This window comes from Pelodiscus sinensis, chromosome 18 (genome assembly GCF_052426305.1).
Source record: "Pelodiscus sinensis isolate ZL-2025 chromosome 18, ASM5242630v1, whole genome shotgun sequence".
Taxonomy (NCBI): Eukaryota; Metazoa; Chordata; order Testudines; family Trionychidae; genus Pelodiscus; species Pelodiscus sinensis.
The window spans coordinates 15,818,831-15,844,640 of record NC_143069.1 but is presented as its reverse complement, the minus strand read 5'-3'; the positions used below and the strand labels follow the sequence as shown (position 1 = coordinate 15,844,640).

The following is a 25,810-nucleotide window of genomic DNA, read 5'->3' as shown; positions in this document are numbered from 1 at the left end:
TGCCTGGCTCCTAACACACTGTAAATGCAGAGCCGCAGAGGGGGTAGGTCCCGCACCCAGCGCGAGCCAGGACTGAGACAGCTGGCCCCTGGGGACTATCGAAAAGTCAAGTAACCGATAAGAAATCATGAGGTTAATTGACTACTCAGTGAATATCTAACGTCCCTAATCCCTTTTCATAGTTCCCCTCTGGACTCTCTCTCCTAAAGCATGGCCCTGAGATCTGGACACAGTGCTCCAGCTGAGGCCTCCTCCGTGCCAAATAGCTAGGAGAGTGACCTCCCATGTCTGCCGTACGTCTCCTACCACGCCCCAGGGCTATGCCCTCTTACTGAAGGGCTTTGTGTCTGAGATCGCTTCTCTCCTAGGCTACGTCTACACAACGAGTTTTTTTGGCAATAAATATGCTAACGAGGGACTCTATGACACGCAATGTCATTTGCATATTTTCTGCCGATCCGTTTTTGTGCTCGGGGTTTGTGCGCAAAACCAAGCCGTGTGGATGTTTACTTTTTGTGCAAAAAACCCCCTTTTCCCACAAGATCCCTATACCTGCAAAAAGGCCGACCGATCTTGTGCAAAAAGGGGCTTTTGCCTAAAAAGAAAACATCCACATGGCTTGTTTTTGTGTGTTCTTGCGAAAAAACTTGTTGCGCGTCTACACTCTACGTGTGTTCTTGCAGAAGTAAATTTGCAGTAAAGCATCAGAGAACAGGGCTCCTTGCACAGGAGTTATTCCTCTCCCGACGATGACTAAGCCCCCTTTGGGCAAGAGCCGTTGTGCAAGAAGGCAGCGTGGACGGGCACCAGGGGCTTCTTGAGCAAGACACTTTTATGGCTAAAATGACCATCAGAGCTTTCTTGCACAAGAGAGCGTTCACACTGCCATGGACGCTCTTGTGCAAAAGCCCATGGCAGGGTGGAGGCACTCTTGCACGAGACCTTTTGCGCAAGAACTCCGGCGTGAAACAGCTCTCGTGCAAGAAGCCTGCAGTGTAGGGCAGGGAGCAGCCTATGAGGGAGGGGGAGGGACCCCTAGTAATGACTCAAACTTCCCAGGGGGGTGGCCAGAGGCAGGACATTTGCCTGGCAGGGTGGGGGGGGGGCGGTGACCTCACAGGGGCTTTGGGCAGCCCTCAGCATATAAGGCAAAGGGCAGGTGGGGAGGTGATGACCTCACACAGGGACCCACATCTCAGGCTGATAAAAGCGGGGGGCGGGCCCAGGGGACTTTGGAGACCCCCGGTTGCTTTAGCTCTGGTGCGTCTCCTCCTCACGGTTCCTTCGCGTTCTGTGAGTTCCACATCCCGACACCTTTGTGACGAAGGTAAGAGCCCCCAGGGGTTGGATCCCGCCCGGGGCCGGCTGGGTTCCAGGCAGGCCCAGCCCTCGGTCAAGGGCCAGAAGGTGATTCCTCACCTGGGCTGCGTCCTTAGCGCCACTGGGGCTTTCTCCTGGTTGGTTTCCTTTTTCCTCCATCCCCCCACATTTCTGCTCTGTTCTTGCCTCCTCTGTGACCTTCCCTTGCTGCCTCCCCCAGCTTGGGACCCAACAGACTAGCTGAAGGACGGGGGGTGGTTTGCAGGAGCCGTGGGGTGGGGGATGCAGCCCCCATTGTGGGGACTGGGGAGGTGGGGCTGGAACAAGTCTATGCCGGTGTCTTTGGGGAGAACGCTCCACCCCCCACACCTTAGATTCTCCCCTGATTGGCCAAGAAGGGGCTGTTGATGGGCAGGAGACTTGTGGAATGAGGAGTAACGGTAGTTTGAACTAGGAAGCCTAGTTCGAACTACCTAATTCGTGCCCCGTGTAGCCGCGCTGCACGGGGTTCGAACGAGCGGGGTTTTAAAAATGGCGGCTCCCCGCTTATGCAAATGAAGCCCGGGAAATTCAAATCCCGGGCTTCATTTGCAAGTGCGGTATGCCTACATTACCCTCCTAGTTCGAACTAGCGGGATAGTGTAGACATACCCTCAGGTCCTTGCAGTGCCTGTGCAAGACCGAACCGATAAGCAAGGGGCCATTTGGGAGCTGGGGGCAGTCGCTCTGGGGAGCTGGAACCCCTGGATTTCGTTCATCAGGCTGCGCCCCAAGCTCCCCTTTGCTCCCCTCATTTCCAGCATGGCCAAACGTTTTCGGCTGTGGTTCAAGAAAGCCCTGAAGATGGCCCCAGGGCCGGTGGGGAGCAGCTTCTCCGTCCCCGCGGGCGGGGAAGCTGGATCCCACCAGCTCGGGGCGACTCGCCCACCGGCCAGGCCCCCCCGGACCTGGCTCCAGAGGCGGCTGGACAGGCGGGACCCAGCCCAGTGGGGGAGCCGGGTAGGGTGGCTCCGGGGCCTCCTCTGTGGAGAGAAACACCTGCCCCGGGAGCCCAGCCCCCATTACCACCAGGGGGCATCGCCCTGCCCGGCCCCCGGGGACCTGCCAGTCTCCGGGAGCCCCCAGCCCGTCGCTCCCCGCACCAGCCCCTGCAGCTGTGGGTCCAGGTCCGTCAGCAGCAGCGCCTGGGCCTCCAGCTGCAGCTGGGCCACCTCCCGCAGCCGCTCAGACCCAGGTGAGGGTCCGTGAACACGCTGGGCCCAGGGGCTCACCCAGTACCCCGGGGGGGCAGCCCCAGTGTCTGCCCCGCAGCCAGGGCAATGGATGGGGGCGGGGGGCTGCTTGGCTGTCTTCTTCCTGGTGGGGGCTCTGCTGAGGGCGTTGGCAGATGTGAGGGTGGAAGGGGGATGGGTCCCTGCGAGGGGCGTGTGGGGCCCAACCTGCCCTGGGTCCCTGACATGGGGGCGCGTGACCCCTGCTGGCCACTGGAGTACCCCTGGTCCCTTCCCTCCCGCACAGAGCCCCCCTGCGCCTCGGCGGAGCTCTGCCAGGAGCGGGTGGACTCCCGGGTGGAGGAAGGGGCCATCTACGACATCGAAGAGCAGCTCCACACCCGGGACACGGTAGGAACCTTCTCCACACGGGGGGGACCCGAGATTGTCCGGCCCGTTCCCAGCACGTCCCCCCCTCCGGGAGGGGCTTGTCCCTGGGGATCCCCCTGGGGCCCCTTCTCCTGCATGACCTGGGCCCCCCAAGCTGGGGGCTCTTGTCATGCACCAGCTGGGCCCCCACAAGCCTGAGGCAGCAGTTGGGGGGGAGTGCGGGTGCTTGGACAACCGGCAGCTCCCACCTCCACTCCTGGGAGGCCTGAGCCCTGCAGCTGTCCGTGGGGGGCAGGCAGGCCCCAGGCTCACAGACTCTCTCTGGGGTGCAGAGCCCAGCCGCCCTGCAGCGGTTCCTGCTGGCCGTCACCCCCGCCTGCCTCGCCGCCCTCCAAAGGGGCGAGGACACCCTGGCGCCGCGCTGCTGCAAGGACACCATGATGGCCAGGATCGTTGTAAGCGAGTCGCGGCAGCCGGGAGGAGGGAAGGGGATACGTGGGGTGGACAGGGGTCTGCCTGGGCCATGGCGGCGGGTGGGGGTGCTGGAAACGGGATGGGTGGAGCCAGGAGGGCTGGAGGTGGACATGTGGAGGGCGGGTGGGGATGCTGGAGGAGGGAGGGACACAGAAATGGGGCAGGTCTGGGGTGCTGTACAGGAAGGGGGATTCGGGACAGGGAGGGGTCTCCCCGGGCCATGGGGGGCTGGAAGGGAGCCGAGCGGGCTGCTGGGGATGCGCCTGGGGAGCAGGGATGAGGAGGTTCAGAGGCTGGTCACCAGGGCAGGGAGGGGCAGGAGACGGCCTGGGGACAAGGATTGAGCTGGTCCCGGTTTGGGAGGGGGGTGCTGGGAGGGGCCCTGTGTCGGGCAGGGGGGCTACAGGGCAGCGGGAGGCAGTGGGGTTGGATCCTGCTGGGTGGGGGCGCTGGCCGTGTGAGCGTCTCTTGGGGGCCCCAGCCTCACACGCCCCTTTTTCCCCTTGGGTCTCACAGGAGATCATGGAGGACTCGCCCCCCCCGCTGGTCTTGGCCGACTGCCTCAACGCCGCCTGCAGCCTCAGGTACCGACCCCCCCACCGCCGACTCCCCCCAGAGCAGATCCCCTGGCCAGGGAGTGGGAAAGTCTCTGTCTCCTGCTGCTGAATTAACAGCCTCTGCCCCTCTCTCCTGCCAGCACCTTGCAGCCTCCCCTGCGGGCCCAGCTCCTGAGCCCCCTGCTGACGGCGGCCGTGGGACAGACAGTGTCTGGGGACTGGCAGCAGGAGCCCATCCACACTCAGGTACGTCCCTCCGGGCCCTGCTCCCGGGCTGGGCTGGAGCTCCAGAGAGGAGGGGGGGGGGCAGAGGGAGGGAAGAAGCTGCAGGTTTGGATCCTTCCCTCCAGGGTTCCCGTTGCTCTCCCGGGGGGCCCGTCCCTTCCATGCCCAGCCTGGGCTCCTCCCTGCTCTGCGAGGCGGCTCAGACCCTGCTCAAGGCTGCACCCCGGAGCCAGCGGGTGGCCTGGATTCCCCAACCCCCCTCTGACCCAGGGCTCCCCCTTGTCTTGCAGCAGTTCATCCGGGCCCTTCCCTACGACCTCCAGGCCCTACTGGCGAGCCTCCTCGCCGAGTCCCCAGACACCGCCCGGCTGCAGCTCATAATGGAGGTGAGCCCCGTGGGGGGGACGGGGCCATTGGCCCTGCTTCCTCGGGGGGGGGGCCGAGAGAGGAGCAGTGTCAGTGGCTGGGGGGGGCACAGTCCGAGAGGAGCCCCAGGCTCTGCCCAGAACCGGCACCTCCCTACGGGTCCTGACCTGCCTCTTTCCCCCCCAGCACCTGAGCCCGTGGCTGGAGTCCCGCCTGCCCCAGGAGCGAGCCAGGGCCCTTGGCAGCACCACGGCCCTGCTGGGAGTCGCCACCACCCTCCCGGGGTTTGACGTAAGTGACCTCGGAGCCGGGGGGTCTGGGGCTGCAGGGCGCGGGGCTGGGAGCGTCCCCGGGAGGCAGAGGCAGGGCCGGGAATGGGCCGGGAATGGGCCGCGTTCTCCTTTCCCCGGGGAGGGGCGACCCTGGGCCCTTCAGGGGGGCTCTTGAGGGACTGGGCCTGGGGACTGGGGAGTGGCCGTCAGTGGATCCCCTTGTTCCACCCCCGGAGTGACCCTTCAGTCGGGGCCATTGCTCAGGGTTGTCTCCTCGCAAGGCCGGCCCCGCCCCGCCCCGGGAGGTGTCTCTGTCCGTCCCCCGAGCTCAGACCCGCCTCGGCGGCCGTTTGCATGGGACGTGCAGCCCCAGGATGCTGAGGGACCCCCCCTCTTCTCTCCCCTCAGAACTCCGCCGACTGGCCGAGGATGGGTCACCACGTGGCCCAGCTGGGCCTTTTTATTTCGGACCCATCCGAAGACGTCAGCCGGCTGGCCCGGGAGGGGGTGCACAGCCTGTATCAACTCCTCCTGCACCACAGGGGTAAGGAACCCAGCCGGGACCTGGGCCCCAGGGACACCCTGAGGGTGCCGGCGGCGGGGGGAGGGGACCCAGCCCTTTTCCCCCAGACTGGCCCAAGGGGGGATGCATCCCTCTGTGTTCCCCTTCTGCCCCCTGTGCCCATCCATTTGCCCAGGGATGCCTGCAGGGACCCGTGGGAGGGGAAGGGCTCAGACCTGCCAGCAGAATGACCCTGTTGTGTCTCTTGCAGGCCTCAACATCCACCAGGCAGAGGACCTGTGGTGCAGACACTACTACAAAGAAAGATGGGTCCTGGCTCACAGCAACAGCGTGCGGGTGGGAGAGGTAAGGACGCGCTGCCAGGGCAGGGCAGGGCTCGGGGGTGGGGCTGGCTGGGGCCCTCGTGGGGGTAGGAGGGTCTTGGGGGCAGGAGGAAGCTGTGACCTGGGGCAGGGGTTGGGGTGCCGGGTGAGGAGAGCGTCTGGGTGCAGGGTCTGGAAGGGAGTTTGGGGGAGGAGGAAGCTGTTTTAGCCCCAGGAGTTGGGGCCGGGCTCTGGGCCGTCAGCTGAAACCTCCTGTGCTCTTGATTCCAGGTCTTTGGGCAGCTCTTTACACCAGAGCAGGAGAATTGCTTTTTGGACAAGGCTCTGCTCGCTGCCCGCTCCCCCCTGCGGCGCCACAGCCAGGCCGGGCTGGTCCTGGCCCACGCCCTGCATGGGCAGGCCCATCAGCTCCTGGAATACATGGTGAGCAGCCGGAGAAGATCAGGAGAGTGGGGCAGGGCCAGGGTCTCCTTCCCATCCCCTCAGGGAGTCCCCCGCCCCTTTCCTCAGGCTGCCCCCACCCCACGTCCCTGCTGGCAGAATCCCTCCTGCCCCTGCGAGCGTCCCTGGGGGTGGGGAGGCTCTGAACACAGAAACTGTCCTAGGAGGCGGGAGGGGGCCGAGGTGTCAGGAGCTCGGGGGGGGGGGGGGGTCAGGAGCTCACCCTGCGGGCCTGACGGGGGGTGACCAGAGAGCAGGGGGGAGGAGGGTGGAAATGCTGGGGGGCCAGTTCCCCTGAGTCCCCAGGGATGAATGTGACGGATTCTGCTTCCCTTGCAGCAGGAAGACACCCAGTGAGAGCAGCAAGAGCTGAGGAGCCAGCAGCTGCGTCCCCCTCCCCCCAACCCTCCCAATTGTATTGAATTGTATTTACATTCTCATTAAACAATGTTTCAAAAAACATTTGGATCAGGCTTGGTCAATAATTTGTAATGGGGGGGCCATTTTGGCAACTGATCAAGGGCCACATTTCTACCGAGGGGTTTGGGGTCTGGGACGGGGCGGTTGGGTGCAGAAGGGAGCTTAGGGGTGGAGCCTGGGTGCAGGGGGGGGGTATGATCTGGGGCGGTGGATAGGGGTGCAGGGTCCAGGAGGGGGTATGGGCGCAGGAGAGGACTCTGGCCTGGGGGAGGGGCTCTAGAGGGGTGCAGGGTCAGGGAGGGAGCTGTGACCTGGGTGAAGGGGGAGCAGAAGGTTTGGGGGAGGGGGTGCGGGTGCCAGAGAGGAGTCTGGCCTGGGGGAGGGGTGTCGGGGGGTGCAGGGTCAGGGAGGGAGCTGTGATCTGAGGGAATGGGGGACGCAGGTTCAGGTGGTCGCCTGGGACAGGCAGTCGGGGAGGGGACGTGAGCGCCAGGGGCAGGCTCTGGCTGCGGAGGTGCCTACCTAGGCAGCTGCGTATGGGGGAGCCCGACTGTCACCTGAGGGGATGGGGGAGCTCAATTTTCAACTGTGGGGAATGGAGGAAATACTGTGGAGTGGAGGGAGCGAGATGGGGGGCTGAATTGTTCCCGGAGGGGAGATCTCCCTGGCTTGGGGGGGGGGCGTTTCCAGCAAAGCCCTCACATAAGAGGGGGACAGACGGGGGGAGGGAGAGGACGGGGATGGGCAGGGCAGGTGGAAATGGGGAGGGGCAGGAGAAGGGAAGGGGGAGGAGATGGAGGAGAGCAGGGGATAGGAGTGGGGGCGGGGATGAGGAGCAGGACAGAGGCAGGGCAGTGGTGGTGATGTCTGGCCGCTTTGCCAGAATAGCTGTGCCGGGGGGGGGGGGGGGCTTTTGCCACACACCCAAGCCAAGCCAGCTGTGGCGGCAAAGCCTTGTGATGTAACCTAAGCCCTTGGCAAGGTCGGGATCAACCTGCTCTGACAATTTCTCGGACCGGCGGGATGAGAAACAAGGATCGTGCAGGGAGATGGGGATGACTAGGAAGCGAATCCAGGTGTGGGGGGAATATCCTGGGTTGGAGGGTCAGTCGATACCCCCGCCTGCCACTGTCTGCCGGGGCTCTGCCCGCAAGATGGAACCAACAGCTGAGTTTGCTTTTCTGCCCCGTCGTGGGCACAAAAGGCCCAGAGCAGCCTCCTGCTATCTTGGAGGAAAGGGGCCAAAGTTCAGGAAGCAGGTGCCAGGCTGGGCTGGAATCCGCGAGCTCCGCTTTTGCTTTGCCCTTCCTGGAAGCTGGGCTGCAGGTGAGTGGCGGTTTCATCTCTGCTCTTGGGGTGTTTCTTGTGGGTTCCGAGTGTGGATCTGAGAGGGGCTGCGCAGGGGCAGTGTCATGAACGTGCTGTAAGCGTTACAGCCCCTTCTGCGCAGGCTGGCTCCAGCCTCCCGTCTGTCTCCAAGCCCTGGGGGAGAGGCGGGAGGCCAGCAGCATGGCCTAGTGGAGGGGGCAGGGGGTTGGGTGTAAGAACTCCCGGGTTCTAATCTAATGCCACCTAGTGACTAAGGCACAGAGTTGTGTGTTAGACCCTTGCTCCGCAATTCTGCGCTCACTCTCGCGCTGGTGACCTTGGAGAGGCCTTTCAGGTCTCCCTTTCCCTGTCCATCAAAGGCAGGCAAGTGCGATGTAATGCCCTGGAGCAAGTGCTTTGGGACGTGTCGCACAAGTGTGCCTGGCTCACAAGCGTGTCAGCACAGGTGTGTAAAAGCGTGACAAAGGCTTTGAGATCGATGCCGAAGGCTTGTGAGGCTGTGGCTGGCCAAGTGACAGGGAAATGAAAGGTCAGAGTTTGGTCAGTTAGATTTTATGGTAATACACTGAGACGAAGCACTTTGGGCGTATATACGATAATGTCTTTCCAAGTGCGTTAGTTCAAGCCGTGTCCTAGGAGCCAAGAGGTGAGACAAACATGCTTGGTCCTGTCTTGGTGCAGGGGTGGACTAGATCAGTGCTTCTCGACCAGTGGTACGAGTCCCCTTAAAGGTACTCAAGAGATGTCTGGGGGACACGTCAACACGACTGAAATTTGGAGAAAACTGAATTTTAGTTTTCAGTTTGACAGCGCTTTATTCTTTTTGTACCTTTTACACCCAAAAATGCCATCGCCCGCCCGGCTACGATGCAGTTGTTTAAACAAATGTGTTGCAACGGTAGAAAAAAATTGTGTGTGTCTGAAAACTGTAGGTACTGGGGGTACTTACACATTTTTTTTTAAAGGGGGTACATTATAAAAAAAGTTTGCGAAACACTGGACTAGATGACCTATCATGGTCCCTTCCACTCGAACTTTTCTATGATTCTGTGACAGGGGTGGGTGATAATTTTCAGAAGGGGGCCACTTAATGGATTTTCGTATGGGGTCATAGGCCGGCTCCACCCACAGAAGGGGCGGAGCCTGAGGCAGAAGGGGCGGTGTTGTGGACTAGCCTACCCTCAGAGTTCTCCGCGGCTGAGGCTTTCAATTAAAAGCACAGAAAAGAGCTCACAGCTTTGCCACTACTGGCAGCTGTCCAGCGTGGCTACAGCTTTTTAAAGGGCTCGTGGCTCCTGCCCCTGCTGTAACCATGAGCCGTGAATCATTTAAAATTGGATCCTGCTGCCTGAGTCCCCACTTAGAATTCGGCGGCATGGGCAGCAGGATCTAAACAGAAAGCGGCCAGATCACAGTGTTTGGTAGGTTGCATCTGTTCTCTGAGCTGGTTTCGAAACCTCCGTGTCCTCCTTATGGTCTGACAGCTGCAGTTTTACTGCCTGTCTCTCCTCTTGTGGCCCAGCCTAGCCGCAGCTAATGGACTAACTCAGGTTAGCATCACCTGCCCTGTCTTGGTGACTCTTCACAGCTGAACGGCCTATAAGGCATCGTGCTGGTCTTCTGATCTCTTGGTGACTCCTCTGCCTTCTGTTTATTTCTTTCTCCCTAGCTGGCCGATCAAGTCAAGCCCTGTCAGTGCGTGAAGGCCCCAGGAATTACGAGTGCGATGGTCTCCCATGCCCAAGGTAATCGGCTGGCTAGTAATGGATGGACTGCTTGGTTATCAGGTTAGGCTGCACAAGCCAGGTCTATGGGACCCTATGGCCAGCTGGCACCTGGTTCACAGCTGTACTAATCTGAAAATGGCTGGAAGACACCACCATCATTAGGCTCCAGAGTCAACAGCACTTGCTCCTCTTGGAGCTACTTGTCCGTGGCAGGCAGCACAGCTTAGCAGCTCATTGGGACGTCTCCTTTCTGTTGTGAGATCTGGGCACTTTAGAATGGCTGTAGCTATTGAAAGCAAAGGTGCACAGCTATAGGCATAGGGGTTTCCAGCTTTATTCACCTAGGTGGCTGATTCCAGGAAGCAAGGGTGTGTGTGGGGGGGGGAGTCCTGTACAGAGGGTTCCCTGGCCCCTCTGCTTCCATGGCTGTGCAACTGCCACCAGGTGGATTAGAACCTGGGACTTTTGGAGTTTAGGGCAGGAGCTGCTACAGCTTGAGTTATAAGTCAGTTGCCTCTCAGCATAGGCTGAAGAGCTCCCTTGTAATAATTGCTTGCTGGAAGTGGTCTCAGTGCCACTCCATAGGATAGTGACCCACATCAGGTGGGTGGGTTACAGCTGCAGGCCTGCTCCCAGCATGCGGATCTGCTCTCTGGGCGGCGTCTATAACTCTGTGGCTGCAGCCCTGCTCCCAGCATGTGGATCTGCTTTCTGGGTGGCATCTACAACTCTGTGGCTGCAGCCCTGCTCCCAGGACTGGATCTGCTCTCTGCCCATAGGCGTGCGCAGCACATTTCATTAGGGTGTGCACCCAAAGAATGTTTTTAAATGTACTCTTTGACCCCCATTAGCCACGCCCCCTGACGCCCATTAGCCAAGCCCCCTGACCCCCATTAGCCACGCCCCCTGACTCCCATTAGCCACGCCTCTGGAGGTAACACTTTCAGGGCAATATGGACACATGACCAGAAATAAAAGGTGTCATGTGACCTCCCCCCCCCCCCCCCCAAGGACTTTTCCCACCATCCTCTTACCAATAGGGATTAGTTTGGCCCTCACCAACCCCCCCCCCCCCGTGCAACGATCCTGCAATTGCATTAACCCAACGTGTGAGACATTAACTCGGGGGGTGGGGAGGCTGGGGGAAGTGTTCCCTCTAAGAGTTTCCTCCCATGAGCACAATACATTTTGTGTTGTGCACCAGTACTGAGTTTGTGGCTTGTTTGGATGTGTCAGTGTGGCACCCAAGTTATTCATAAATATCTTATGAACCACTTACCTGTCCCCTCTGCTGCCCTGACACACTTGATCCTGGGCAGGGGGGAGGGAGGAAGAGGGACTGGCTGGGGGGGGGGGGGCAGGAACTGGCTGGAAGGAAGAGGGGATGGGAAGCAGCTCTGGGGGGGAAGGGCCAGATCCTGACCCTGGCCCCCCCTTCTCCCTCCCCGAGGCCAGTCATGCTGCCCCTGACCCCCCCTTCCTCCCCGAGGCCAGTCATGCTGCCTCTGACCCTCTTCCTCCCTGAGGCCAGTCGCACTGCCCCCGATCCTGACCCCGGCCTCCCCTTCTCCCTCCCCGAGGCCAGCAATGCTCCACAGCTCAGTGCGGGCCCCTGCTCTCTCCTTAGCTCAGTCCCACTCTGCCGACCCTGGCTCCCTCCTGGCTCCCTGCTCTGCCAGTCAGGCTGAACTGGGACTTTAGCCTCTCCCCGTTGTTCCTGGGGACTGTCAGTCTCAGGATTTTGATCTCTCATTTCCCCTGCCTTTCACTGAGTTTCAGTAAGGAGCTAGCGGCAATAATGCCTCTACTTTTTCCCCCACTCCTGTGCGGAATACATTTTGTTATGTGCACCAAGGCATGCACGGATGTGCACTGTTACGTCACGTGGAGTTTCACAGCATGGGAAGAAATCAGTGGAAATACAGAGAGCTTGAGTAGTTGCAAGTGTCCATTTTATTGCATAGCACGGAGCTAGCTAGAAAAAACCCAAACCAGCTGGGCTGACCCCCAGTGACCTAACGCAGTTACTATAACAACAAGATCTATGTCTACACCCAGTACACCACATGCACCACCACTAGAAACACATGCTACCGGCTAGCAAACTGGGCAGCATTTGAATGTCTCCTGGCTGGCCGCCCAAGAGCTCAGCTTGCAGGGAACACTGGCTAACCGTCCCCTTCCACCTGGAGAAGGGAGAGACAGGAAAGCAGCAACAGAGCATCTGCCTGGGGGAAGCCCGAATCCCATGCAGGAGTGGAGCCCTGTTCCTTGTTCCAGGCCCTTGCTAGAGTCCCCTCCCGTAGCTGCAGCTATGGCCGGCAGTTTTAAAAGCGGACTTACGCTGGCCCTGCAACCCGAGCGACTCTGTCAGTGGGTGCTTATCACTCCATCACCTCGAGCTGTTTAAGCAGCTTGTTTAACCAAGGAGGGAGGGAAAGGGAAACCTTTGGCCATTTGAGGGTTGCGTGCCAATGGAGGGAAAGGGGATGGATAAAAAGGGGCTGAGCACACGGTGCTGCCTCTTTTTAAACCCAGGCCCAAAGATGTCCTGGAATTCTGGGCCACTGGCCTGAAGGAGATGGTCAAACTGCCTGGCAGCTGGACTTTTGGAGTCTTGTTATTCCTGGGCTCCTGGTAGCGATGGCTCCCATTCCAGGGGATTCCTGCCAGGTAGTTTACCTCAGACAGCAGCTTTTATTCCCCCGTGTCACTTCTCCCAGTATCTGAGACTTTGGTCATGGGGATCAAGCATTTAACATGATTCCAAGAGGAACCGGATGGTTCATCTAGCGAGCCAGGCTCACCGATATTTGAGTAGTTAATAAAAATCCCTAGTTGCTGTGTGTAGGTCTAAAAAGGGAAGGTTAGTATCATTAGTCTTATTTTACAGACAGGGAATAACCTCTCCAACCTGTGGGAGAGGCAGGAATAGAACCCAGGTTTCCTGATACCACAGTCAGGGCTTTGTTACCAGGCTACATCCTGTACTAGAAAGGATGGGCCTGGTGTAAGGCCTGAGGCCTGAACCAAAGTAAGCAAGAATTAGCTGAAGAGAAACAGGCAGGTCGTGTCAAAAGCAGACGGTTGCCTGAAAGTCTTGGGACTTAACCCTAACTGTCTTGCCTGGAAAGGTTGAAACCATATGTGACGGCGCGTTGGGGGTTCCCCGTCTCCTGCACCCCGAAATGGCACAAACAGACTGTACCAGCCAGTGGAATTGAGGGTGGTTTATTGCTCCTCCAGCACAGCGCAGCACAGATGTAATCTGGTTACAGGAACTGGGCTAGGATGCCTCAGGCCCCCTTGAGATGGGGGAGACTGGGCCCCTAAACTCCAGCTCCTCTCCCTAGGCTGTCTCATCCATCCTCACAGACAGCCACCAACCAACTCACTCACTTCCAGCCCTGCCCCCCAGCCAAGGCAGCATTCACCTTCCTTTGTTCCTCTCCATGGGGGGTGTCTGGCCATACTTGTTTGCATAGTGACTCATCCTGTTTTGCTGGGTCGTGGTACCCACGGCAGCCAGTGGGGGTTACCCCAGAGCCAGCAGCATAGAAACCAGCCAGGTACCCCCACTACGTCACAGTTCTCCCCCCTCCGAGAGCGAACTGAGCAGGGTCACTCCGCTCGTGACCTAGGGAAGTTCGGGTCCTCTGCGTGGGAACCCGCCCTGGGGACATGGGTGCTCCCCTTGACTCGGGCCGGCCGTGGCGAGGCCCCACATGAATTGGCTTCCCTCTGTCCACTCGCCGCCCCGCTCCAGGGTGACTGGCACAGGCCTGTCCTCGGGGGTCACACCCACCCTTCCACTGGCCTTGATCTCTGGCCAGGGTCTCTCGGGCCGGGGCCATGAGCCCAGTGAGCCTTCTCTGGACAGCCAGGGCGGCTTCCACCCCCGATGCTCCATCCAGGGAGGACTTCCCCTCCCATAACTCTCTCAGCAAGCCCAGAGGGTCTATCTGGGGTAGAGACCCCCAAGCCGCTTTCCTCCTGTCTTGGGCCTTCCCGCCCCTCTGGCAGGAGTCACAGGACCGGCAGTACCGCTGCACGGCTGTAAAGATTCCCGGCCAATAGAAGTGCTGGAGCAGCTTCAGCCGGGTGCTCCGGATCCCCCGGTGGCCCCCAACGGGGACATCGTGGGCCAAATACAGCAGCTTGAGGCGATACTTTCGGGGTACGACCAGCTGCCGCTGGACCCCCCATTCCCTCGCCTTCCTGGGGGGGAGCCACTCACGGAACAGGAGCCCACGCTCCCGCAGGAATCTCTCCTGGCCACCTCTCCCCCGGGGCTGAGCTGCACGGAGGCCAGCCTGGTCCCTCAGCCTCTGCAAGGAGGGGTCTGCCTGCACCTCAGCCTGGAATTCAGCTGCTGAGGCAGGGATCGGGACCTGTCCCCCACCTCTGCCTAGGTCCGGAGTCCCAGCCTGGCTGGACCCCGTGTCCACTGGGATGGGACCCTGAGGATGCTGCCAGGAGTCCTTCCCTGGACCCACGTTGTCAGCCCCCCGCTGGCTCTGGCTCCGGGTAGTGACTAGAGCCCGCTGGGATTCATGGGGCCACTCCTCTAGGTCATTCCCCATCAGCACCTCGGTGGGCAAGTGCGGGTGCACCCCCACTTCCTTGAGGCCCTCCTTGGCCCCCCATTTCAGATGCACCCTGGCTACAGGCACCTTAAACGGGGACCCGTCTATGCCCTTCAGGGTCAGCTGCGCGTGGGGTAGTATCCGCTCCGGGGCCACTATGTCGGATCGGGCCAGAGTCACCTCCGCCCCCGTGTCCCAGAAGCCCGTCACCTTCCTACCATCCACCTCCAGGGGTATGAGGCACTCGCTCCGCAGGGGCCGTCCTGCCCCCACCCGGTACACGGAGAAATCCGCCTCCTGAGAATCAGACCTCCCAGGGGAGGTGCACTGAGCACCCTTCCCCTCTCTCTGAGCTGAGGTTTGCCTGCCAGCCCCTGCCTCTGGGGCAGCCTGCCCTTCCTCCCGCCCCAGCCAGTTAACCCTGGAAAGTCCCCGGTCCCGGGACCTGGTGCACTGAGCCCTCTTGTGGCCTTTTTGCCCACAGCGATGGCAAGTTAGGCTTTGGGCTGTCTCTGTCCAGGCCCTGGCTGGTTCTCCGGGGCGCAGACGACCTGTTCCTTGGTCTCGCCCCGTAGTTGACTCCCTCCGTCGCTCAGCCGAGATCCGGTCTCTGTGCGGTTCCCTCTCTCTCCGGGACTCCCGTTCACACCCGGACCGGCTCTCCGTGAACTCATCCGCCAGTCTCCCGGCCTCCTGGGGGTTCTCTGGTCTCCGGTCCTTGAGCCACAGCCTCAGTTTGGGTGGGCACGCTTCATAGAACTGCTCCATCATGACCAGCTTAAGCAGCTCCTCTGCGGTCTGGGCTCCGACTCCAGACACCCACTTGCGGCAGTATTGTGCCAGGCGGGAGGCCAGGTCCACATAGGTCTCCCGTGGCCCTTTCTGTACCCCCCGGAACTTCTTCCTGTACATCTCGGGGGTCAGCCCGAACTTGTGCAGCAGGGCCTCCTTGACTCGGTTGTAATCCCCTGGCTGTAGGTCCTCCAGCTGACTGAGCACTCCGGCCGCCTCCTGGCTCAGTGCGGGGATGAGCTCCTGCAGCCAGTCAGCTGGGGGAACCCGTTGCAGTCCACAGGCCCTCTCAAAGGAGCTGAGGAACCCGTCTATGTCGCCCATGTCCTTCAATTGGGCCACCACGAGCCTCTCCAAGCGCCTGGCAGTCCTGGGACCCTGGGGCCCATCCGCACTTGGCGCAGCCGGTGCCCCGCCGGTTCTCCGCTCTGCCATGGCCAGCTCATGCTGCCGCTGCCTCTCTCGGTCCTGGCGCTCCTTCTCTCGGTCCTGGCGCTCCTTCTCTCGGTCCTCTACTTCCAATTCCCTGATCCGCAGCTGGATCTCCAGCCGCCGCAGCTCCGCTGGGCTGGCCCCTGCCCTAGATGGGCTACGGCTTGCAGGCCTCCCGGGAGACGCTGTCTCATCTCTCCGTTGGGTTCCAGCGCTCCTCCCCCTCTCTGAGCCTGACACTCTCTCAGGGGGGGTCTGGCTGCTTCCCCTGGGGACAAGATCCTGGCCCTGTGGCTGGTCGTTCTCTTCTAGCTGAGCAATCAGCTGGGCCTTGGTTGCTTTCCGCACAGGCAAGCCCCTCTCTCTGCACAGCCCCACCAGCTCTGCCTTCAAGAGTCGGGCGTAGGCCATCTGCCCGCTGGGCCCCTCGGTGCAGACTCACCAGTCTAGTGCTGCAGCGCCCCACGATTCCCAGGCACCGCTTCGCTCTGTCTCCAGCACACCTGGCTCCAGGGCTCTTGCTTCTACTGCGCCTTGTCGCTTGCCGCTGGAAGCTTCATCCACGGGGTGCAGTGCATCCCGCTCCTGACACCAGTGTGACGGCGCGTTGGGGGTTCCCCGTCTCCTGCACCCCGAAATGGCACAAACAGACTGTACCAGCCAGTGGAATTGAGGGTGGTTTATTGCTCCTCCAGCACAGCGCAGCACAGATGTAATCTGGTTACAGGAACTGGGCTAGGATGCCTCAGGCCCCCTTGAGATGGGGGAGACTGGGCCCCTAAACTCCAGCTCCTCTCCCTAGGCTGTCTCATCCATCCTCACAGACAGCCACCAACCAACTCACTCACTTCCAGCCCTGCCCCCCAGCCAAGGCAGCATTCACCTTCCTTTGTTCCTCTCCATGGGGGGTGTCTGGCCATACTTGTTTGCATAGTGACTCATCCTGTTTTGCTGGGTCGTGGTACCCACGGCAGCCAGTGGGGGTTACCCCAGAGCCAGCAGCATAGAAACCAGCCAGGTACCCCCACTACGTCACACCATAGACAAAAGGTCCTAGAAAGTCTCCAGGAATGCTAGAGAAGCAGGAAGCGAGTTGACAGGAGGCCAGGAAAGAAAATGGAAATAGAATTTGGGGTTTTGAATTGGAAGCAGTGATGTGCCTGTTGTTGTGTGATCATGCCTGGAAGATGTGAATTAAGCCAGGAACCTGGGCAAGCAGAATCCAGCGACTTTCTTGGCTAGGGAAAGACTAAATCTTGGAACAAGAGAGATGTGAGTAGAACAGGGAATTTTTAGTCAGACGCTACTAGGTTATTTTCTTTATTTTTTTAGTTTGTTGGACTTCTTTTTGCTAAGCACATGTAACTATCCCCCTTTACCCTAGAACTCTTCAAACTGAATCCCAGGGAAGCGATTTTCTGTGTTTTAATCTTTCTTTTTTCAGTTTCTTTGTAACACCTAGCAACCAAGTAGATACGCTGGAGGGCAGTAGATATGCTGGAGGGCAGGGATAGGGTCCAGAGTGACCTAGACAGATTAGAGGATTGGGCCAAAAGAAATCTGATGAGGTTCAACAAGGACAAGTGCAGAGTCCTGCACTTGGGATGGAAGAATCCCGAGCATAGTTCAGGCTGGGGACCGACTGGCTAAGTAGCAGTTCAGCAGAAAAGGACCTGGGGGTTACAGTGGATGAGAAGCTGGATATGAGTCAACAGTGTGACCTTGTAGCCAAGAAACCTAATGGCATATTAGGGTGCATTAGGAGGATCATTGCCAGCAGATCCAGAGAAGTGATTATTCCCCTTCATTGGGCTCTGGTGAGGCCACATCTGGCGTATTGTGTCCAGTTCTGGGGCCCCCACTATAGAAAGGATGTGGACGCATTGGAGAGGGTCCAGCGGAGGGCGACCAAAATGATTAGGGGGCTGGAGCGCATGACCTATGAGGAGAGACTGAGGGATTTGGGTTTGTTTAGTCTGCAGAAGAGAAGAGCGAGGGGGGTTTGATAGCAGCCTTCAACTTCCTGAAGGGAGGTTCCAAAGAGGATGGAGAGAGGCTGTTCACAGTAGTGACGGATGGCAGAACAAGGAGAAATGGTCTCAAGTTACAATGGGGAAGGTCTAGGTTGGATATTAGGAAAAACTATTTCACTAGGAGGGTAGGGAAACACTGAGATGGGTTCCCTAGGGAGGTGGTGGAATCTGCATCCCTAGAGGTTTTTAAGTCTTGGCTTGACAAAGCCCTGGATGGGTTGATTTAGTTGGGATAGGTCCTGACTTGGGCAGGGGCTGGACTTGATGACTCCTGAGGTCTCTTCCAGCTCTATGGTTCTATGATTCTAAGTAATGTTTCACCAAGTGTATTTGTTTTGTTAATAGACGTCACATTTTTAAAACCATGATCTGATTCCTGCATCCTAGAGGGCGGAAGGTTCTGTATGCACGTGCCTAAGACAGCAAGCCATACTTCTAGGAGAAATTACAGGTTTTCAAGCTCTCTCTGGAGGGAGTGTCAAGGACAAGGAAGGTACCCCACAGGAGGGAATTCTGAAATGCGCCTGTCTGGTTCTCAAAGGGGTTTGTGCATTTGGATGATGGCAGCAACACCAACACAAGCCTCCAGTGGCAGGGTATTTTAAAGTCTCTTGTGGGCCCCCACCTTCTGCACTTGGAGTGCCAGAGTGGGAAACAGCCTTGACATGACCCCTCTCCAATTTATCAACATCCATCTGGAATTCTGGTCACCAGAGCTGGGCACAGAACTCCAGCAGCAGAAGTTCAAGTGCCGAATAAAGAGGCTAAGTCGGTTCCCCACTCTGGCACTTGGAGTGCAGAAGGTGTGGGCCCAAAAGAGACCTTAAAATACCGTGTCTCTATGGGCTTCTGCTTCAAAACTCCCCAAGGTCACAGATTCCCTGAGCTTAGGAGGGTTGCTGCCTCTACCCAAGTGGAAAAAAACTTTTTCTTCTTGAACGCAGGAAGAAGTCACTTGGGAACGTATTCCAGAAGGGTACCCCAAACTCTTTTTCACAAGAGCCAAAAGAAATCTGATGAGGTTCAACAAGGACAAGTGCGGAGTCCTGCACTTGGGACAGAAGAATCCCAAGCATTGTTACAGGCCTGGGACCAACCAGCTAAGTAGTAATTCTGCAGAAAAGGACCTGGGGGTTACAGTGGAAGAGAAGCTGGAGATGAGTCAACAGTGTGCCCTTGTAGCCAAGAAGGCTAATGGCATATTAGGTTGCATTAGGAGGAGCATTGCCAGCAGATCCAGAGATGTCATTATTCCCTTTTATTTAGCACTTGGAAAGAAAAAAAGAAAAATGAAAACAAACTGTAATTTCTGATAGCTGTCCTCTTAGTCTTAGGCAGGTATACACAGACCTCCTATTACTTTCCAGGATACAAAATCAGATCATAGCCTTAAAATAGGTGATTATATTAAGAAAACAAAAAGGTATTCATTTGTAAAGCTGACTTGGCTGCTAGGAGTTATAGCGCAACTGAGAAAAGAACAGATTAAAACACAGACAATTGCATCCCTGGGATTCAGTTTAAAGTTATAGTGGGGAGAGGAGGGGATATGGATTTAGCACAGAGGAGTTTAACCAAACAACAAAACAAAAAAATAACCTGATCGCATCTAAATAAACATTCTCTATCTACTCAAGTATCCACACTTCCAAGGTCCAGTCCAATTCTAGGCCCAGGTATTCTTTTTTTTAGGCATGATGTCCCTGCCCAGTTCAATTCATCCCCCCCTCATCCCCTTCTGCAGCTCCAGCAGACAGATTCCCTTTTAATGCACTTCTTAACTCCCTGCCAACACTTTCTAGCTAGCTAGGTTTAACCCTTTAGTCACTGAATACTGGGATGTTCAGAAAAGAACAGTGGGCCTCCCATCCATCACAGAAGCGAGACAGCCTCTTTACTCCTGCTCAAGCGTTTCCTGTTTATACATCCCAGAATTACAATAGCTTTTTAAGCCCCAACGCCACAATGGGAGCTCATGTTCTGCTGATTACCCACCATGACCTCTACATCTCTTTTCCCCGCCCTGCAAGTCTGGCCCACAGAACCATGGGAAGTGGCATAGGCTAGCCTGGGCCAGGGCAAAGGAACACGTGGGCCTTTCTCTTCTCCATCTCTCCCTCTGCATTGCACAGCAGGGCGCAGTGGACGCTGTTTGGCTTAATGCCAGCGAAAGCAGGGTCTACAGGAGTACTTATGGGCTCCTAGTGTTAAGAGCTGTGATGTGGTTGCCTCAGCAGCGTGGCTCAGTGCTTCTGTTCTTGGAGCTCTGGTGTTATCAGTGGTCAGTGCAGGTAACGCAGCCTGCTCCTGCTGCAGATCTTGCTGTTATGCACAAAGACCGACCACAGGCACCGTCTGGTGACAGAGGCACTTGGCCAGGTTTATAGCCGTGTAGTCACAGATCTAGTGCCCTGGATTTGCGGTTACGCGTGCACCAACTCAAGTGCTCCAGGATGAGGAGCAATTCAGTCAGTAAGTCTCTGTTGTCCCTTCGGCCATGCAAAGGGGGTAAGGCCAGGCACCCCAATATTTATAGCCTAAAATAAACTTGTCTGGTTTCGGACATTTGTTTGCTCCCTCCCCTTGTACCTAGTACCTTGAACCGAAAAATATTAGCGGAGACACTGTTGAGCATCCACTGAGGATGCGCTCGGTGAGGCTAATCTTCGTGTTTTACCTCATCCCCGTTGCAGGGTTCCAGACCAAGGAGGATATCTACTGCCTCGCTTTAGCGAAGGCCCTGTACACTGTGCCCACGCCAGTGACTGCTGGGTTTTATGCACCATGGGGACATTGCAAAAACCTGCTCTTACACAAAATCAAGGGTGAGTACTGCCCCGGGGAACGTAAGACGGGGAAGGAACCTTGTGGGGATGGGGATTAGTGGATGACAACTATCTCCAAAGAGCCAGAGCCACCCGTACTCAAAATTTGGAGCAGCACTGGGTTTTCATGTCCACTCCACCCACCTGCCTCTTCCTATCCATGGTCTGTGGCTCTGCTTCCTCCAGCAGCAGAAGTTCTAGAAGATCTAGTTAATTTACAAGTGACAAAGTCTGCTCGAGCTACTGGCAGAACATCGACGACATAGTAATGAAGCCATTTAACAGGCATTTGCCAACCTCTGCTAAATGTTTGCTGAATTTACTGTGAGAGTCGACAGGACCTTAGTTTAAAATGTGTTTGTTTATTAGTGTGTGGATGAGGATTATAAAATCACATCGCTAAAAATTCAACATCCATCTGGGCTGCTGTTGGGCAGATGGGCACCAGTTTAATAGTACGGCGTAGGATCCCATCAATCCTAAGGATGGCTTTGCCAAGAGCTACCCATTCTTGATTGCTTCCCAGAAGGGAGGGATTGTGAAGCTGGAAGACCCTTCAGGAGGAGAGATTTAAGGCACTGCCAGGTACCTAACATATCTTCCTCTTTTATCTCAGAGAACATGGAAAACGAATCGAAGAAGAAAGACCAGGAGGAATTTCAGCGGACGCAGAAGATGCAGCGTGACAACACTGGCCGGGATCTACTCAAGCTCCTGTTACTCATGATCTTCTACTGGCCGGTCCTGACGGAGCAGCAGAAGTGGAGAAGGAACGTGAAACACGTATTCATCCATTTCAGCGCCTGGGAGTACGCGGGCTGCGACCAGCTCTGGGCAGGCCTCATTACCACACTGTGCGACGGCATCGAAAGCCACTTTGGTCTCCTACCCATGAGCATTTACAGGACCATAGACAGGAAATGTAGCATCATCGAAAGACCAGGGGATCAGGAATGGGTTAGCAAGAAGTTCCTCTTCCTCCCGCTGTGGGTGGCTGTGATCCTTTTGATCATGGTAGCTATTGGGGTGGGTGGTCTCCTCCTAGTGTTTGGGATCCCCATCGGGGATGCCTCAGGAGACGCCATAGCTGTCGTGGAAGGCATTGGGGTGACGGCTGTCAGCGTCTCTGCAGCAGCTGCCATACGGCTCACTATCACAGTGGTACGAAACATTATCGTCACCCAGAAGAGCCAGCTGGAGAGACAGATGAACCAGACGGCTCTCAGCGCACAGCTGGGCTTCATGAGCTGCGTGAAAAGCAAAGTCAGGACAATCACTGGGTTCCTGCAGTACATGGAGATCTTCCAGCGGCGGAAGCTGCGGGTGGTGCTGGAGATCACCCACTTGGATACATGCAGCCCTGACAAGGTGGTGGGCATCCTTGATGCCATGAACATCCTCCTCTCAGACGATGACGCCCCTTTCATCTCCATCCTGGCTGTTGACTCCAGCATCATTGTCGACTGCGTGGAAAGCTCCAAGTATATGAGAGGTATGGCCAACAACGGCTACGAGTTCTTAAACCGCATCGTCACCCTGCCCTTCTCTGTCCCTCGGATGGACTGCGACACCAAGCGGAGGCTGATCAGGAATATCATTGCGCGCAAGGAGCAGCTAGAGGCAGAGGTCGGCTTCCGGCAGGATGGCAAGATGGAAGCCAGCTCTGACTTCCTCAACATCTCTCGCTACCATTCGGCCAACCACGATGCCCAGAATCCAGTTGCAGAGGACAGCCAGATACCTCTCATGGTTGGAACCCCAGCGCTGGGAACCGGCAGCTGCGGGAAAGGTATCCGAGCCAAAGACCTCATTCAAGATGCTTTCGACTACCTCCTGGATGACGCCTTGAAGGAATTCATGACAGACAACGTGGTGCAGATGCGGCGCATCGTGAACACCGTCACCATCACCATCAGGCTGCTGGCGAGTAACATCCCCAAGGATGAAGTGTGTCCGAAGAAGGTGGTGGAATGGGTGCTCCTTGCCAACCAGTGGCCGTGCCGTCTGAGCTGGCTCTTGCAGTGCATCGAGGATGAGGAGCAGAGGAGTCGAATGGGCAGCTGCCATGGAAGCCCGCTCCGCCCCGACATGTCTCTGTGGGAGGTCTACGAGAAGTACATGGAAGAGCTGGACATGCTGAAAGGCCAGATGGAAAAGCTGCTGGAACTGGACCAGGATCCCGAGCTGTTCCACACTTTCCTGTGCGGCAGGTTTCGGGTGGAGGAGGCCCTCTTCTACCTCCCCTTCACGGTCAATTTGGACCCATCCCTGAAAAGACAGATGGAGCTGCAACGTGGCAGCCACAGACTGAAACGGACAAAGAAATTCGACAAGCTCAGCGCCTGCACTCTGCTGGGTATGACGGTGGAGGATGTCTGCCGAGAGGTGGGTCACCCTTGGGTTTCCTTCCTTCGAGCAGGGCCAGCTGTCGATAGAATGTCCATGCCTCTTCTGCTGGAGGTCTGGTCGTTCCTTCTACCTCCCTACCCCAAGCAGGGCTCAGGAACTAGAGCAGAGTTGCAGATCCTCTCTGCTTGCTAGCTTGCTGCTGCTGCTGCTGATTTGAACCCCGTAGCAGATTTGAACCTAGGTAAACGAGGCATCAGGGGGAGGTCGACAAAGGGCTTTCATGTCGACGGGAGCGTCCACACTGCCCCGATCTGCCGACAAACAGCTGATCATCAGCTGGTCGGCAGAGCGCGGCAGCCATTTAAATTTAAATGAAGCCGCGATTATTTAATTATTTGATTATTTAAATCGCGGCTTCATTTCCCTCTGCCGATCAGCCTCATCTACATGGCTCCATCGATGGAGCCATGTAGTTTAGACACACCCCTAGAGGCCTCGACAGCTGGAGCCATGAAGGCAGCTGGCTCCCAGCTTAGGATGTAGAGCTCCCTTGTTCTTATCTCTGGCTGTAAGAGGTCCAATTGCCACACGAAGGGACAGTGAACCACACACACTAGGTGTGTGGATTACACTGCCAGCTGAGAGGAGCACGTGGGGGAGGGCGAAGGGAAAAGCCCTGCAGCAGACAGGACACAGCGTCCCCAGAGACGAACCGGCAGAGGCATATCCTCAGACATACAAGAACACATGGCTGCTGCATTGGGGAACTCAAAAATTTGGTGCCCAAATTTTCCGGTGCCCTATGCAGCTACATATTTCCCATGGGCCTAGGGACAGCCCTGACTACGGGCCCCAGAGCTGGGAGAAAACTGTCCCACATAACTGGTGCATAACTGGAGGGAGAGGAGCGAGAACTAGTGGGGGTAGGATGTTGAGGGGAACAGGCGGTGTGGGATGGGGGCTTTCGGGGAAGGCACAGTGTGGGTTTGAGGCCTCAGGAGTAGGGGGGCACATGAGGGGGAATGGGCAGAGTGAGGATGAGGGGGAAAGGGTGATGTAGGGGGCCGGGCCACAGTCCGGGCTCTGCTAGTTCCCCCACTTTCTGCTGCTCCTGACTCTTGGTTTGCACAAAACATTTCTTCTTGGAACAACTCGATTCCTTGCAGCTCTTTCCTCCAACCCCGAAGCCATTGGCTGGCTCTCCCCGGGTTCATCCTTTACGGTCTGAAGTGACTTTGGTCGGTTTTAAGACTGGGAGACCCGTAGCTGTCTGTTATGCACTCCAGAGAGAAGCGAGGTAAAAACATAAATACTCTTGCTGGAGGCCTGCAGCGTAATACCCCTTATCCAGAATAACACACAAGAACCCTGAGGCTATGTCTACACTGCTAGCTTTTGCCTGCAGAGAGCATGCTAATGAGTGCCAAGAAGTTGCTAACGAGTGCTTCATTAGCATGCTCTCTGCCTGCAAAGGCCCGCAGTGTAGATATAGCCTTAGGTCGAGAGGCCCAACTCCACCCCTGTCAGGCTGACTGCATGCTTCCCTCCAGCCTACAAGCAGGGTCAGGAAACCTTCCCTCTTCATTTCAACACACCCCTCCAGTGGTCCCTGCATTGCTAGCTTTTGCCTGCAGAGAGCATGCTATTTCCCCTGCCGTGCCAACTTGCTCAGCGGTACCCTTAGCAGAATCCAAGCACACGGCAGTGGGGTGTGCAGGGTACCATACCTGGCCCCACAGCCGGCCGGCCCGCCTTGTTTGCTAGAATCTGAGCAAGCCCAGACAGGTTCCTCTCAGGAGCTATAGCGGACCCTTCCTAAAAACGTGTTTGGCGACATGTTCAGTAGATGCACGGCACTAACGGGTGCTCCCACTTCTCTTCCAGATGGACACAATCGGCTTGAAGGAGGAAAACGTCCCGCTGTACAAACAGAGGCTCAGGGACCATAATCTCAACGGGCGCGCGCTGGTCTACAGTGACAACACTGAAATCAAAGAGGCCCTGCACATGAGTCTTGGCGAATGGACCCTCTTTAGCATCCATTTCCTTGGAGTGTTTCCCCCGGCGAATTTGGCCTCTTCTGTGGTGTCCCCCGTCCCGTTCCACGTCAGGCCAGAGGCTCTGAAGAACATGGTTGCCTTAAGAGAGACTGTGGCGAGAGGGAGCAAGCTCTCTCTGAACAGCTCCAGGGAGATCTTTGGGAAAAGAGATAACTCTGAATCCTGAACACAGAGGTGAAAGTGCCCTGGTGCGCAGCTCCAGCAAGAACTGCAAAGACCTGGGCTGCAATAGGACAGTACCTGTGAGAAACTGTAAAGTTACTTTCACGGCCGCCTGTACAAAACCAGAAGCAAGATCGGGGCTTTCGCCCACAGTGTACCTCCCTGCGACTCCAGTGACATCGCACGGATGAATCATAGAATCCTAGAGTTGGAAAAGACCTCAGGAGTCATCAAGTCCAGCCCTCTGCCCAAGGCAGGACTAATCCCAACTCAATCATCCCAGCCAGGGCTTTGTCAAACGGAGACTTAAACACCTCTAGGGATGGAGACTTCACCACCTCCCTAGGGAACCCAGCCCAGTGCTTCACCACCCTCCTAGGGAAATAGTTTTTCCTAATGTCCAACCTAGACCTCCCCCGCTGTAACCTGAGACCACTGTTCCGTGTTCTGCCATCCCTCACTACTGAGAACAGCCTCTCTCCATCCTCTTTGGAACCTCCCTTCAGGAAGTTGAAGGCTGCTATCAAATCCCCCCTCACTCTTTGCTTCTGCAGGCTAAACAAACCCAAATCCCCCAGTTTCTCCTCATAGGTCATGTGCTCCATACCCCGAATCATTTTGGTCAAGCTCCCCTGGACCCCCTCCAATGCGTCCCCATCCTTCCTGTAGTTGGGGGCCCAGAACTGGACACAATACTCCAGATGTGGCCTCACCAGAGCCGAATAAAGGGGAATAATCACTTCTCTGGATCTGCAGGCAATGCTCCTCCTAATGCCCCCTAATATGCCATTAGCCTTCTTGGCTACAAGGCCACCCTGTTGACTCATCTCCGGCTTCTCATCCACTGTAATCCCCAGGTCCTTTTCTGCTGAACTGCTGCTTAGCCAGTCGGTCCCCAGCCTGTAACAATGCTTGAAGCAATCAGATGACAAGAGAAGAATTAAGGATCCGGGGGGGGGGAGGAGGGGGGGACTGTACTGGGTCTGAGGGATT

At 57.2% G+C, this 25,810-nt stretch overlaps 1 protein-coding gene across 1 annotated transcript; it reads left to right on the top strand.

Moving 5' to 3' along the window:
• Positions 1 to 2,777: 2,777 nt before the first annotated feature.
• LOC149523254 (uncharacterized) lies at positions 2,778 to 10,465 on the top strand. The gene is made up of 6 exons (XM_089770410.1): positions 2,778 to 2,942; positions 3,254 to 3,376; positions 3,912 to 3,979; positions 4,093 to 4,198; positions 4,468 to 4,563; positions 10,430 to 10,465. The coding sequence occupies exons 1-6, from the start codon at positions 2,778 to 2,780 to the stop codon at positions 10,463 to 10,465; spliced, it is 594 nt and encodes a 197-aa protein (XP_089626536.1).
• The last annotated feature ends 15,345 nt before the right edge of the window (positions 10,466 to 25,810 follow it).

Bases quoted from the DNA above. Each gene is read 5' to 3' on its own strand.
- LOC149523254 (XM_089770410.1), top strand. From the start codon at position 2,778: ATGGGGGCGCGTGACCCCTGCTGGCCACTGGAGTACCCCTGGTCCCTT. The intron at 3,377-3,911 runs GTAAGCGAGTCG...TGGGTCTCACAG, and splicing joins CCATGATGGCCAGGATCGTT to GAGATCATGGAGGACTCGCC. The intron at 4,199-4,467 runs GTACGTCCCTCC...CTTGTCTTGCAG, and splicing joins AGGAGCCCATCCACACTCAG to CAGTTCATCCGGGCCCTTCC.